Below are 16,279 nucleotides of genomic sequence, written 5' to 3'. Positions count from 1 at the left end.
GATGTCTGCTTTCATACTTCTGCCAGGCCTGTTATATTTCACAACCTTCCTTCTCGTATCCTTCAGACAGAGACAAACAGAGCCCCCCCCCCCCATGCATGTTAAGAGACACTCAGCATACAGTAGGTTTGGAGACCAACACAAACCTGGTCCCTGTGCTTCCCGAATCACCCTTCCTTCCCCCCTCTCCAGTCAGTATGCCGTATCCGTCCCCTGCTCTGTTTTCAGTTCAGCCAATAACCAGGCCATAATGGAGAGAGATGGGGCCAGATATCAACATGCATTTGCATTTATTTGGCTCGCCATTATCGGAACCCTGGCTTCCTGTTTACTTTAGTTTTTTTCGTTGTATTTTTTTTGCCACACCGGGTTTTATGATGTACGCTCCGCTATCTCCTCGCCCTCCTCCCCCGTCTGGGCTGCCACTCACAGAATGAAGTGGCTTATCAAAACCACAGCTGATACAGTATATTGAATTCTAGTCATGTTGAACAGGCACTATATTACGAGGCTGAAGGGAGTGTAGATTTAAGAGCTTTATCTGCGTGTGTGTGTATTTGTACGGCAGAGACATAGAGACTCTTTAGACCACAACAATTGTCACGACAACAATTTAATTTAAATAACCTTAACAATATGCAAATACGGCTTTCAATTCAAGCTAGTGACAGGAAACTGTGAGGTGCAGCACATGCGTGTGCAGGGCTTTGGCCAGACCGCTGACCTGGAAGATGTGTAGACTGACAGTGTTGTTTACCTGCTAACTAACATGGTGCTCCCCAGATCCATTGTACATGTGCAGTTCCTTGTGATACTAGAATTATGTGAGAGGGTTTCGTTCCCAACAATGAGTTTTATTCGGAATTCTTTTTACGGAGCTGGAAGGACTTACAGAACCCCTTTGCTGTGTCATTCCATTCCAATGCACATAGAAATCATTTTAGAGTTCGCTGGCCGCGGGGAGTGTCTGTCTAAAAGGTGTGCCACGTTACCAGCGAAGGTGAGGTGCAACAGTTGACATTTTCAGCCATTTACACTGCAAAATGAATCGAAATAAAACTGTTGTGGTGTAAAAAGCTCATAGTTATTAACTAAACATTTAGCAAATGATTCACTGGGATGGTTACTCATTGACCCCTTGTGCAAGTTCACAGCATTAAACACCCCAGTTCACACTACTGCCCATTGTGTCGGGTCACCTGAGTTAATAATAATACAGTCGAGTTTTAATGCCCTGCCACTATCAGTTGGCTGTCTTGCTATCTGTCTACTCTTTACAGACAGCATTGGTGTACCTTCATCCACAAGACAAATCCAGATATTTAAAAAATAATCTGGCTAGATGTCTTTTTTAAGGAGCATTCCATCCATACCAACCGGACTCCACCCCACACAGACACCCTCTCCAGGACAACGACAGATATCACTGTTCATGTGGAAGCTCTTCTGCCAACAGGAAGGAGAAGAATGTTCCACTCCGCAGTCTTTGGGTGGAACCTGGACCTTTTCTGAATAGTGTAAATTTTCCAGGCTGAAGGGGAACACGAAAACTGGTAAAAGAGATCTAGAGAGACAGCTGCAGTCAAATAAGCTCTTTGAAGAACTGCATCAAATGGGCAGATTCTCTCCCAGCTATTGGTCAGACAGTGGCGGCAGAATACGTGAGGGTGAGAGGCAGTGGGCCACGGCTGTACAGGGAATACGTGAGGGTGAGACAGAGGCAGTGAGCCAGGGCTGTACTGGGAATATGTGAGGGTGAGACAGAGGCAGTGAGCCAGGGCTGTACAGGGAATATGTGACGGTGAGACAGAGGCAGTGAGCCAGGGCTGTACAGGGAATACGTGAGGGTGAGACAGAGGCATTGAGCCAGGGCTGTACTGGGAATATGTGAGGGTGAGACAGAGGCAGTGAGCCAGGGCTGTACAGGGAATATGTGACGGTGAGACAGAGGCAGTGAGCCAGGGCTGTACAGGGAATACGTGAGGGTGAGACAGAGGCACTGGGCCACGGCTGTACTGGGAATATGTGAGGGTGAGACAGAGGCACTGGGCCACGGCTGTACTGGGAATACGTGAGGGTGAGACAGAGGCAGTGAGCCAGGGCTGTACAGGGAATATGTGAGGGTGAGACAGAGGCAGTGAGCCAGGGCTGTACAGGGAATACGTGAGGGTGAGACAGAGGCAGTGAGCCAGGGCTGTACAGGGAATATGTGAGGGTGAGACAGAAGCACTGGGCCACGGCTGTACAGGGAATACGTGAGGGTGAGACAGAGGCAGTGAGCTGTGCTTTTGCATTAGGCTAGTGCTTGTGTCTGTGGTTGGGTGGCCAAATGGATTTTGTGGGTCTGAGCGCCTTTTTTCTCCATGGTCTCTCCCTTTCTCTGTCTGTGGCAATCCCCTGCTCTTCCTGTCTCTCTCATTGTCTAGTTCATCTCCTGCTTTGGGGTACACACAGTGTTTAGAGAAGTCTGCTGCTCCCCTTAACACACACAGATTTGATTGGCCCAATCTCCCACCCATTTTTCATGCAACTACCACCATCAGCAGCATCTCCACGGGGAAGACCGTCCCGTCACACACATCTGGGTTGTGCCCCGCTGAGGAAAGCCGTCACCCCCACACTGGGCCGCCTGACAGCCCCCCGACCCTAATGAAGCATTAATAAACCCGGTTCAGAGCAGTAGGAGTAAACAGACAGACACGCAGACAGACAGACAGACAGGCCCAGTGTGGAGAAAACTCCACTACATTGCCTGACCATCCTGTCCTCTACTGTTTATATTTTATTCTCTGACCATCCTGTCCTCTACTGTTTATATTTTATTCTCTGACCATCCTGTCCTCTCTATTGTTTATTCTGTATTCTCTGACCACTTCTTACTACACACTTCTGTACTCATGTCTTCTTTTGCTCAAGTCACTGCTTTGGCATTGCAGTATTATTCTCCTTTACTACCTGTTTAACCCGTTATAATCCCCAGCCTCTCTGGTGTCTACCTCTTTAGTAGAGCTTTGCGGCTCAGGAAGATCAACTAATTGGCAGTGACTAGCATCCTAATTTAGAAGGTAGCTCAGTGACTTTTGTATCTTCCTACTACTCAAGCTTTTCAGATGATATTAATGTGAAAATACGGACAGGAAATCCATGACGTTTTTTCGCCAGCACGTTCTGCTTGTTACACCAGTCACATTCACCCAGGCAATTTGGCTCTTTGTCTGTCTGAGAGGGAAGGCTTATCTGTGCTAACGGCACAGCTGTGGTTAGGTGCGTTGCTCCGAAACTGGACGTACCCCTTAGCATTCAAATCAAGGTAATTCCTCCTCTTTTCTTTCTGGCCCTTCCTTCCTAGCCTCTCAAGGCGCCCGCAACAATGGGGAGACTGTTATTAAATGGGTTCAAGCAGCAAGGAGAATTCTGTTGACTGTCACAAAGAAAACACAGAGGCATGCTGGGAAGTGGTTGGACAAGACATGGGCAGCAACATGCTTTCTCCTGCTAGGTTTTCTTCACCCACAAAAAATGGCACGTAGAAAATATTGTGGTTTGTAGGGTTTTTACTGTCAGTTATATTTAATAAGGACAAAGCACAAGTAAACAAAACCCCTTTGAGGGTCTGCATCTACAGTATAAGGTTTAGTCAACTTTAGCTTGGTAATAACTGTCAGGAGTTGGCCAGCTCCATTTGAACTGTCACATCGAAATTGAACTGAAACAAAGACCCATTCGTTAACGACATTCCGCTGTGGCTTGAAACGATATGACAGCAGCAGAGTTAGAAAGAGGGAAGAAATGTGTCAGGATGTTAGAATGAGCGAATGATATGTGTGAGTCTTTCATCCGGAGTACACCAAAAGCACTCTTCCCCAGTCTCTTCCAGATCCAAGGCTCTCATTAAGGCAACGAGAGCATGCTACCTTCCTTGTTGCCAATGCCCAAGATCCACCTAAAGAATCTGAGCTGTCTTCTAAAAACAAACATGGACTGAAATACAGGATTGAGACTTCCTGTTTTTGTGGGGGATGATAAAACAAGAAAAGGGTATGCTGAAGGATCCTTGGATTAATAGAACGTAGCAACCATCGCAAAATGAAATTCATAGACAAAGTGTTGTAACAAAATGGGGATATTGGAAATGGATAAAGATTATTCAGAAAGTTGCATCGCATAGGAAATGAGAGTTTTCAGAGGAACTCCGCTTCCCCGGGGCCTTGCATTCTGCGAGTGTTTGTTATAATGCCCGTCATTAATATGTATCGGGAGGCGCAAAGAAATAACGTTGATCGTAATCTGATGGTGCTCCTTTGTCGAGCATATGAGATACCAAAATACCTCCTTCAGTAGCAGACGTCTGCTAAATCTATAGTTACACCCACTCACATGGGCAGAATGACTCACTCTGGAGTGACACGGCTGTTTAATAAAGGGTTGGAAACAAAGTTCTCGAGAGGGAAATACTGATTTCTGATTTTCTCATTTTCAGAAATATTCAGGAGGTCTGCTCAGCTGCCAGAAGAAGAGCATGCCGAAGCATAGCAATTGAAATTGCATTGTGAATGCAAAGCCTCCTTCAAATTAATGCAACTTGTTTGTAGAGCCAGCCAGCTGTGACTGTGAATCCTCAGTCAGGGCTGTCAATGTTGTACTTGAATTGCTACATTGCTTACGTTGTTGTTCTACTTATGGTTAGATATTCCAGCTCCGTGGCTTTCTTGGGTTCTCCACAGTGTGTTCAATGGATCTTCAACCAACAGTCAATAAAATACCTTCTTCATGGTTCAGTAAATGTGGACTATTCTTGACATTAACACAAAAAAATTGACATTTACATTTTTGTTGTATGAATCCGCCAGCCTTGAAAGACCCATGCAGTGAAATGACCTGCAGCTACGGCAGCACTTGCATCCAGTCGTCAGATGGCCAGTCAGCAAAATGCATGTGCCCGCTGAGCTGCGAAGGCAAGCCGGAGCAGGTGGTGTGTGGCAGTGACGGCCAGGACTATCGCAACGATTGTGAGCTGCACAAGAAAGCCTGCAACACCAAGAAGAACATCCGCCTCCAATTCCAGGGATCCTGTGGTGAGCCCTCTCTCTCTGTCTCTCTCGCTACCTATCCCTGCGTCTCACTCTCGCTGCCTCCACCCCTCGATCTCATTTCCCCTCTTTCTCACCCTCCTCCCTCTTCACCTCCCTCTTTATTGTCATCTATCTCTGACATCGTGTTACTAGTTTTTTTTTTGTCTGTGCTGAGTACTCTTCCCACAGAGTGGATTATTCACTGTTGGCAAACGACACCAAGTTTGTAAAGTCGTTGAGTTTGAGACAGAGCATTTGCAGGGAGGGAAAGCAGGAAAGAGCCCAAAAGTGATGAGACCCTGAGATGCTTCAAAAGGAAAGGGAGATGAATGTTTAGGCCTCCAGAGGATGGCTCTAATAAATATCTTGCTCATGCAGGTGAAACCAGGCTCCATGTCGCTGTATCCTCCAGGGAATGACTGGGTCCTCAGGAGATCTGGCCCGACGGGTCCCTAAATCTCCCTGAAACAATCTGTTCAAACCTTGACTGTCTGGCCAGCGCCAGATTAGTGGTTTTATATATATATATGAGAGGGAGAGGGAGAGAGAGAAAGCAGGTGGGATAGTAAATAAAGAGCCCTACATAATTATTGAGACAATGAATCAGGCTGGGTGTTTTGTAAAAGCACTTTGTGACAACTGCTGATGTAAAATGGGCTTTATAAATAAATGTGATTGTTTGATTAAATCATTATTTATTTTGCCTCTATACTCTAAACTTTAGATTTGGGATGTTAACGGCATTCGTTGTAGGAGTTTTTCAGGATATCAATCATTTTGGGCCAGTTCCATTTCCAGATGAAGTTCTTACAGTATGTTTAATAATTGTTCACATTTATTCCTTTGCGTGCAATAACTGCCTGAAGTCATTGACCCCACCAGATGCTGGATATTTTCTCTCTTGATGCTCCGATAGGTCTATACTGCAGCCGTCTTCAGTTGGCTGCAGATTGTTTAGAGGACTTTTTTGCTTAAGTCTCATCTTCAGAAGAAGGAATCACTGTCCTAAACATTTTAAAGCATTTGATTTTGCAGAAAATATGTTTTTGTAAAACGTCTGAGTTAGTTTATCTGCTGCCGTTAGCTGTTATAATAACTTGCATGAAGATAAGTGAGCCAATCCCAGTTGCAGGCGTACATCCCAGCCATAACACTACATACACAGTACCTCCACCATTTTTCACAGATGAGGTGATATGCTGTTGATCTTGGGCAGTTCCCTTTTTACAATCAGTCTGGTGCCTATTCTCTGGTAATATTTTTCTCATCTATCCACGATGTATCTTATTAGAAAATGGACCCAGCTATCCTATTTTTGAGGTTACCTAGTGGTTTCTTCACCCTGTAAGTCTTTTGTAGATGGTATTGGCTGGCACATCCAGGCCTACCTTCTGGGGAGTGTTTTGATTGGTCAAGCAGTTTGTTTTATGAATGTTTTCTTTCCAGATAGTTTGTGTCCTATCTTTTTAATAATGTTCTAAATTGTTGTTTTTGGTGAGCCTGAGTTATTTATTCTTTTATGTTTCTGACAGATTTTTCAGCCTCCTAATAACTTCCTTGGTTTTCATTGACAACTCTTTCTTCCTCCTGGCCTCTGTTTTAAGACCAAAGGCAAACGCAAAGCATAGAAACAAGACCAGACATTGCAAAAAAATTGACAAAACACTCCTCTGACTAACCAGAAACACCTGTTAAACCAAATGTCCCAATACTGCTGAAATAGAATGTGTATAAAAAAAGTCAGTTTCAGTTTCTAAATACTAAAAACAATATGCACAGAAGTATGCTCAGATAAAATCGGTACATCTGGGCCTAGCTAGTAGAGCCACCACTGTCTGTCTGTATGTCTAATTAGCTGGGAGGCCAGGAATTCTGGAAGCTGCTCTGATCTGTTAATGGGAGGTAATGGTTTTTGGAAGGGGGATTATTTGACTAGAGTTGGATGGTTCTCGCATTACGATAAAACCCCTCAAGCTGGTCGCGGTCCTGCGCTTCATATCCTCATGTGAGATTCAGCTAATATACACAGTGCCCACAATCCATGACCTTGGCCATGTTGTCCTGGCATCGGCTCTGGTTCTGGGCCCGCCCAGCTGGACGGTAGAAGCCAAGCCACTGTTGTCCCTTTGTCTCTCCCCTTTGTTTCATCCGAGTCTCCATTCATTCATCCATTTCTCTCTTTCCCTCTGTGCTCATTTGGACTGAATCTCCTCTGTGGTGTTTGGAATGACTTGCTCTCAGCCTGGCAGAGTTTGAATTCGGAGCAGCGGTACATACATCTACTGAAGAAGAGAAGGGTAGAGAGCTGAGACGAAGCTGCAGTGGCTAGCAGCTTCTATTTCAATAAGCATCTCCCCGGTCCCATTATGATTACAACTGATATGGCTGCCAGCGCCAGCCGCCGGCCCAGCAACCCCCAGAGAGGAGCGGAACCACGTCCAATCAGAAACAAACTTTCTCCATCTATTTGGAGCCTGTTGTCTCCTCAGATCTAAGAGTTTCCCAGCTTTCCGTTTGGCCTCTCTAGGGCAACACGTGTTGATAGCAGGCCTGTGTCTTCCATATCCCTGGCGACGATCACTGCGTCCTTCCACCTGACGCCTCTCTGTCTCTTTCCCCCGTCCGTAGACCCGTGCAAAGACAGCGAGAACAAACTGAACGTTGTGTGCTCCGTGGAGCCGCGCAGCCGCAAGGTGGTCGCCATTACTGACACGTCCTGCCCGCCCACCAACGACCCGCTGTGCGCTAGTGACGGTCAGACGTACGCCAGCGAGTGTCACATGGGGCGGGTGGCCATGCAGAAGGACGTCAAACTCAGGAAGATCCATGCGGGTCGCTGCAAGAAACAAGGTGAGCAGGCTGGTTCGCACACGCCGACACACATGCAGACACACACGCAGATACACACGCCGACACACGCACAGATACACACGCAGATACACACGCTGACACACACACAGATACACACGCAGATACACATGCAGACACACACGCAGATACATACGCAGACACACACACAGATACACGCGTAGATACACATGCAGACACACACGCAGATACACACGCCGACACACACACAGATACACACGCAGATACACACGCCGACACACACACAGATACGCACGCCAACACCCATGCAGACACACACGCAGATACACACGCAGACACACACACAGACACACACACACACACAGATACACACGCCAACACCCGCAGACACACACACAGACACACACAGATACACACGCCAACACCCATGCAGACACACACGCCGACACACACACACACACAGATACACACGCCAACACCCGCAGACACACACACAGACACACACAGATACACACGCCAACACCCATGCAGACACACACGCCAACACACATGCAGACACACACACAGACACACACACAGAAACACGCAGACACACACACAGACACACACACAGATACACTGAGCTCTCACCTCATCTCACACATGAGACTCCCCACTGAGTTACAGACAGTCTCATTGTGTGATGCTGTCTACTACAGGCAGGGGTGGTGTTGTACTCTAAAACGATTCTCCCTTTCCTCTCTGCAATGTCTGTTTCGGCTGTATGTTTTGTGGACTAGATGTGGATGTATTTTCCTGCTAGGAGGTGGGTGAATAGGAGAAGAGCTCCTCCTGAAGTTCGGGGAACGTCCTAACAATTCTGTTTATTTGCACGGTTAGCACTGGGTACTCTTCTGAGTTCTTTAAGTCTGGATGAGGTTCGAAGGAATCCATTCTCTATCAGCCTTTTACCTTAGTGTGTGTGTTATAACAATGTTTTTTAAAGGTTTGAAATAGACACTAGTATAGAATTTGATATGCAAATGCATAAGACCAGTTTCTTTATTTCATTCAGTAGAAAAGGATTTTAGGTCTTGTACCATGACATCATACTGTACGTCCCTCAAATGTATGGCATCCAGATAAGAGCTGCTTTAATTAAGTTGCATACCATTATACAAGTAAGGGAGAAAAAAGGACTGGCTCCAAATTGAATTACTGTTGAATTGCTGTACTAATTTGATCCTCTGATCAAGAACACAGTGAATTTGGAGCTCTGGGTTTGCCTTGACCTCGAAAGAACATTTCACCTCAACACTTGGAGCCCTGTATTTATGTGAAGTCATAATTTCATTGAAACGTTATTATCGTAACGGCACCAACACACAACATGAGAGGACCGTTAAAGAATGAAAAGCGTGTGCGAGAAACAACCACCAACGCATCCCTTGTTTCTCAGAGGAGTGCAGGGAGGAGTGCGCGTTCAACAGCGTGTGCCTTGTGGAGCGTCTGGGCGTGCGCTGCTCCTGCGAGCCAATCCAGTGTGATGGCACCTACAAGCCTCTGTGCGGCAAGGACGGGCGCACCTACGCCAACGACTGTGAGCGCCGGCGGGCCGAGTGCCAGGCCAAAGCCCCCATCCCCGTCAAGCAGCAAGGCCCATGCGGTGAGTCCCGAGCGCCCATCTCCGACTGTCCCCTCCCACCTCTGGTCGAATCCCTCCGTGTTTCCTAAAATGTTCCCTTTGCTGTGTTCGCTTTCCTGTCTGGGAGGGGGAGAAAAGCCGTCAGACAGGAATTTTACGGTGACCCCCCCCAGCATTTCCCTTCACCCCGTCACGCTATGCCATCACATGTGACACATGAAACACAACAGCCTTCATGTTTCATTCATGCCACGGTAGTGCCAGTCTTCCAAATCATTGGGTCTCTCTCTCTCTCTCTCCCCCCACAACACGCAGAACGTTTTGTCTCTGGCCTGTCTTTGTCTCTGTCTCTTTTTTGTCTCTGTGGCTTCTTTTAAACAGGTATTCTTTCTGTTCCAGTGCGTCTCAGTCTGTCTGTCTGTCCATGTGACGTCTGCCGCTGTTCTGGACACACCACTTCCTTCAGAGGGGGAGAGTTCAACCTTTGACCCCTCTGGTGGACACTGACCACTCGGGAGGGGTCAGAGACTCTCCTCCAATACTAAACAGGGGTGGTGGGAAGGTTTTCTGCACTCTCTCTCTCTCTCTCTCTCTCTCTCTCGCTCTGTCTGTCTCTCTAAAGCAGAGACGTCCGTAATCTCCCCCAACTCCGAGCCGTCACTCCTGTCTCCCCCTCTCAGCAGCCCTTCTCTGTCTGCGGGGGGAAGAAAGTGTCCGTCCGTGAGGTTGGAGAGCTCTTCTTCTTCCCTGTTGTCTTGCCCCCCCCCCACCCTCCACCCTCCCCAGCATGGCAACGCATGTGGACCCCAACAACCCCTTCCTATCGTTCCCTCCTTGCCCCCCTGGGCACGGGCATTAGGCTGGTAGCGTTAAAACGGCAGCAGGCAAATCCAAACCCTTCAATGGCCGTCCGGTTCAGGCTCCTGCAGCCAATCAAAGCCTGGACCTGAAGACTAGTCGATTTTTTGTGTCGGGGCCTTTCTGGTTGACTGCAGCAAAGACCTGCGATGACGTCACAGAGCGTAGAGGGCCCCTATAGCGGTAAAGTGGTGGAGCGGCTTAACGAGGGCCCACAGGCGGTATGTAGCAAAGCCCCAACTCCACTGGTTCGTTTCAGACATCTCTATCTCCTCACTCAGTCCTGTTTGACTGGGCTGGCTCACGTGGCAAGGCTCCAGTGTTTCCCCCATGTCTCATTAGCATTGTCTTCTGGTCTCCTCGTCTTTTCACCCCCCATAAATTAACATGTGTATGTTTTTTTTTTATTCTTGTTGTCTTATTTAATTATTTCTGACAAAGTAAACAGTCACACATCTTTTATTTTTTTTGGCCTCTAGAGATTCACAGTATGTTTTTTTTTTAATGCACTTCAATTGACATTTGCATATTTAGCCGAAGCTTGTTCAACAGATTTAATTCAACATCAAAAGGAGAGGAGTGAGGCTGGTTTAGTGTGTGTGTGTGTGTGACTACAGGGGGAGGACACCTGCACACAGTTTGATGTTTAGTTACAGTGTTTCTTCTTACATTTAAAAATATTTGACATTGTAGTAATTTAGCAGACTGCCTGACAGTTACTCCATTCATCTCAAAATAACTAGGTGGGACTGCCTCAAAAGCCATTAATAGGAAGATACATTTAACTCAACGAAGTAGCTAGCATCGACTTTTATTCCCTCTCGTCTTTCTCTCTCCTCTTCCCACTCCCCAGTCTCTCCTAGCTGTTGTTTCTCTCGGTGTGTGGAGGGCTGAGGTGTGGATTAGATGGAGGCCCTTGTCTCCCAGACCCACTAGGCTGCTCCTTTCTAGGCTTAAGGATACACTGCTCAGACATGGTTGTGTGTGTGTGGACTGGCATAGCAATACTTGTGGCTTCTAGGAATCCCTGTAAGGATAATTAGGTTTTTATGGTTCCGGTAAGGGTTAGGTTAAAGGTTTGGGTGTTGGGTAAATAGTTTTTTGGTCTGCATTATTTATACATTTTCACCCAAACGTAGCAGAAAAAACGTATCTGATTGTTTGTTTGTATATTTGAGTGAATGCGGGTTTGTATGCAGTCATTCCGTTTGGCTGTGTTTGCGTGGCTGTTTGTTTGTGACAGTCTTTGTGTCTAAACTGCGTCCTTGTCACAAAGCAATCGATAGCATAAACAGGGAACAAGTTGCAACCATTGTTTCACTCTACTTCAATCCCAACCACAACTTACCAGCGTGTGGCTTCTAACTGGGCCAAACCACAACCCACTGTCAACCACTGTCTCTTGGAAACATTTGAAAACACACTATTAAGTGCTTATTATGCAGCTGGATGTCAGTGACCGCAAGCGGGAGAGCACATTCACTCACACACTCTCCCAAATACTAAGGAGAAGAGGAACCTGTCTGTCCTTGTCAGTCTATCATCCAGACTCTGTTCTCCCGTTATTCCCGCTGTGTCTCTAATATACACCACTCCTATCAACCCCTCTACAAGATCAAAGTGGTTTTTTTCCTACCGCCTGGCTCTGGCCAGCCTTTCCCAGTCTCTTCCCGGTGGCTCTAAGAGCCTCCAGCACACGGGATAGCACGGGGAGCGAAATACCAGGATGTTGGGCTGTCACGGCTGTCAGTGAGACACGGTATGTTTATTTATCGATCACGCCACGAGCCGTCAGGAGGGCTGAGAATCCTCCAGATATGACACCAAACCAGGGGAGGGAGTAAATCTCGGTCGCATGCAGTGAGTGTAGTGACAACCCCCCTAATGTGACTGTCATCTTCCCTTGTCCCTTAAGTGCCACTTGTACCCTGTGGGGGGGCCACATGCTACCCTAATCATACAGACACCCGTGTCGGCCAAATCGCCCGTTTGATTTCTAAGCCTGTGGATTTGATTTGGGGATGTGTATTTTCATCAGCCTCTCGTGAGATGGCCACTTTATAAGGTGCTGGACGTGAATGGTAGTGGACAGGTAGGTATAGAGATGGATAGAAAAACAGATAGACAGATAGACACTTAGCAAGAGCGGTGGCTGATTGGCTCATTATTTTGTCTTGGTGTGCGTGCGTGCCATTGTGAGTGTGTGTGTTACGTGTGTGTGTGGGCGTGTGCGCGCGTTCACGCACACACTCTGCCCTTGGAGGGTAACAGAGAATCACTCAGCTGGCGAGACGGTGTCACTGACAAAGAGCCTCAGTGAACGAGGAAATTGAGGAAAGAAAGAAATGTGCGCCGTTCCCCTTAGGTGACGAGTCCTGCGGAGCATCTTTTCCATTTGCATGTTTATTTGATTAGCATCTCCGGTGCCGTGCGAAGACACCAGTCACTGGCTGGGATTATTCTCATAAACAATAACAAGCTGAGCACCCATTGAACCCAGCGAGGACCTCCAGTGATTGTAATGTTTGGTAATGAATCTAATTAGTGGTGGCCCGGGGTGCTCTAGTGGTCTTCGCTGCTTCTCCATTCAAATCCCCTCCACTCCTCCTGTGTCATGCCCTATCCCCTCCACTCCTCCTGTGTCATGCCCTATCCCCTCCACTCCTCCTGTGTCATGCCCTATCCCCTCCACTCCTCCTGTGTCATGCCCTATCCCCTCCACTCCTCCTGTGTCATGCCCTATCCCCTCCACTCCTCCTGTGTCATGCCCTATCCCCTCCACTCCTCCTGTGTCATGCCCTATCCCCTCCACTCCTCCTGTGTCATGCCCTATCCCCTCCACTCCTCCTGTGTCATGCCCTATCCCCTCCACTCCTCCTGTGTCATGCCCTATCCCCTCCACTCCTCCTGTGTCATGCCCTATCCCCTCCACTCCTCCTGTGTCATGCCCTATCCCCTCCACTCCTCCTGTGTCATGCCCTATCCCCTCCACTCCTCCTGTGTCATGCCCTATCCCCTCCACTCCTCCTGTGTCATGCCCTATCCCCTCCACTCCTCCTGTGTCATGCCCTATCCCCTCCACTCCTCCTGTGTCATGCCCTATCCCCTCCACTCCTACCTTTCCTTACTGTCCTACATAATAAAAATACAAATGAACTAAACAAATGAGTGGGACTAGTGTGAATTTCTGCCTGGTGTTTTAGTGGAGGGTCTGTATGTGGGAGGTTGACACCACAGTGTTATGGATGAGGCGGTGAGGATATTTAACATTTTATTTGGTGTCGTTAGTTCCAGGGCTGCTATTTTCACCAGGTCCTTACAGATACAGCAGCCCAACCCCCCCACCCCCCCCCATGGTGAAACTCTCCTGCCCCATAACCCCCGTCTGTTGCACCCCTCCCTCCATCCTTCCTCGCCGCCTCCTCCTCTTCCTCTCCTACTGTGTCTGTGTTGTGTGACCAGGCTCGTCGTGCCAGTGAAGCCCATCTGCTGTTTGGTGGCCTGCCTCTCCTCCCCCTCCCCTGTTCTCTTACTGCTCTACATGTCATGAGATGGAGGAGCTCATCTTTTCACTCCTCACACTGTCCTCTTTCTCCTATTTTTTGTTTACTCTCCCTTGTTCTAGTGTGCCCCATAACAGGGAAACAATACCATATGCAAATATTGAGATTTTCCTCCCGTTCCTTGGCCTTATTTTATGATGTTCCAGTAAGGTTTCTACAAGGCAACGGGTGACAGTCCCTCCCCCCTGCAGTGCTGACATAACAGGGTAAGGGGGCACTGCAACCCTTTGCCACCGTCTCTGTTTCGACGTGGTGGGCGGTGCAAACAGCTGCTTCTTCCTTACCTGATTGGCTACAAAGACCGCGGGAAGTGGTTCTATCCGAATGCCATTGTTGTAGTGACATTGGGAGAACAGTAATCCGGAATTGGATCGGGGAGCCGCAACGATTCCAATCTACATATGCATGAGTAGGGAGAAGCTCGACTGGAAAAAAGAATCTTTCGCATTTCCATCCATATTCACAGTGTTAAACTGCATACATTACCAACGCAAACATGGTAGAGAACATGAGGCTCGATCTCTCCAGGCCTGTATAGTGAATGCCTGCCAAGTGCGTTCAGCTATACAAGTTTTTGCCTGAGGTAACACAGAGGTCGACTCTGAGAAATCCCCTATTTGCTTGTCAGAGAAGGCCTCTAAATTGTGACTAATGTGGCAGCTTAGTAAGAGACGAGGAAGAGGCAACATCCCTCCTCTTGGGAAGGGGAGATTGTGGTAGAACGTTTGCAGAACATTTGTCAGTGGAGGGAGTTTCGCCTCTTTGTGTGTGTGGGCTTGTGGCGGTTATGGTTCCCTTAGCATTCCACTGTGGTGCATGCCGGCAGCCCCCCCGGCAGCCCCCCCGGCAGCCCCCCCCGGCAGGCCAATTCATCTGACAGGGAGTTTTAATCTCCCTAGTTTTAGGCTCAGTCCTCGCCACTATAAAATACCAGACTAATTAAAAGGAGAGCTTGAGAGCAGAGGGTGGGAGGGAGCCTGGACAAGACTGGTGGGAGAAGGACACAACGCTGTGGTAACATTCAGATTACTGAGTCACAATGTTGAGGAAGTCAGTTGAGACTGGTGTGGGATCTCTTCTCTAAAACAATTTTCACAACTGCGATAGAAGAAAAAAATGTGACCAGAAGAGATTAATTTATTTCCAAAATGGGTCTTGTGGCAATGCAGAGACAGTTGAACCCCATTGTCTAATAAACAGAGAGGGAGGACTTGACACGATGTGTTTAAGACTGACTGCTGCAGACTGATGCCTTGTATCTGTCCTTCTACTGAGGAGACTGTCTGTCTGTCCCTCTACTGCGGAGACTGTCTGTCTGTCCTTCTACTGAGGAGACTGTCTGTCTGTCCCTCTACTGCGGAGACTGTCTGTCTGTCCCTCTACTGCAGAGACTGTCTGTCTGTCCTTCTACTGAGGAGACTGTCTGTCTGTCCCTCTACTGCGGAGACTGTCTGTCTGTCCCTCTACTGCGGAGACTGTCTGTCTGTCCCTCTACTGCGGAGACTGTCTGTCTGTCCCTCTACTGCAGAGACTGTCTGTCTGTCCTTCTACTGAGGAGACTGTCTGTCTGTCCTTCTACTGAGGAGACAGTCTGTCTGTCCCTCTACTGAGGAGCCTGTCTGTCCTTCTACTGAGGAGACTTGTCTCTCTGTCAGTCTGTGTATCTATCTGTCTGTGGTTCTGTCTGTCAGTTAGTGTGTTTGCTGCAGTGGTTCCAGTGCTTGAACATCCCAGCCACTGCTTCCGTCTCTGCTGAGGCCTCAGGGATGATAGGCTGCTGTTTCAAAGTCTCTCTGTGCTTTTGAGGGAGAAAGGATGCTTTCAGTTCACTGAGATAATTGTTCAGACTGAGAGAATATGCAAGCCATCTCAATTACCAAAGCCTGGTATAAGGGCTGCTGGAAGTTTCTTAAAGTCTCTAATCATACACTCACTCTCTCCCGCTCTAAAATGATGATTTCACCGGAATTTGGGGAGTTTCCCCTCCCTCCCTTATTTTCCACCATTTAATAAATTTGAGAGAAAAAACATGCCTCTGAGAGAAAAAACATGCCTCCAGATGGAGTTGGGGAATGAGAATAAATGTATGTTTTTCAGGGGAGAAATATAGACAATAATGAACAGAAGCTTTGTTGATGGAGGCTATGGCATTTTAGGCGCCACACCTTTTGAAAGTGGTCAGTAAATCCTTCTGAAGGCCACAATGTGTGGAAAGCACATTCAGTGTTTCAAAAAAAGATGAGGAAGAATAGCAGAATGTAGATAAAATAAAACATCCAAACTTTGAAGCAAACATAAAGAGGATGAAAAGAGTAAGATTATGAATTTACATT

General features: G+C 47.6%; 1 protein-coding gene across 11 annotated transcripts in view; it reads left to right on the top strand.

Moving 5' to 3' along the window:
* Positions 1–16,279, top strand: part of agrn (agrin) — a 236,336-nt gene that overhangs the window by 148,519 nt on the left and 71,538 nt on the right. For all 11 annotated transcript variants that reach the window (XM_020051742.2, XM_020051741.2, XM_020051744.2 and 8 more), the window contains 3 exons: positions 4,851–5,075; positions 7,701–7,922; positions 9,340–9,546. In XM_020051742.2, coding sequence (XP_019907301.2) covers positions 4,851–5,075; positions 7,701–7,922; positions 9,340–9,546 — 654 coding nt within the window. The remainder of the gene's footprint in view (positions 1–4,850; positions 5,076–7,700; positions 7,923–9,339; positions 9,547–16,279) is intronic.

This window comes from Esox lucius, chromosome 12, assembly GCF_011004845.1.
Source record: "Esox lucius isolate fEsoLuc1 chromosome 12, fEsoLuc1.pri, whole genome shotgun sequence".
Lineage (NCBI taxonomy): Eukaryota > Metazoa > Chordata > Actinopteri > Esociformes > Esocidae > Esox > Esox lucius.
Note: the sequence above shows the minus strand (reverse complement) of the source record. Positions and strands in the feature narration are given on the sequence as shown.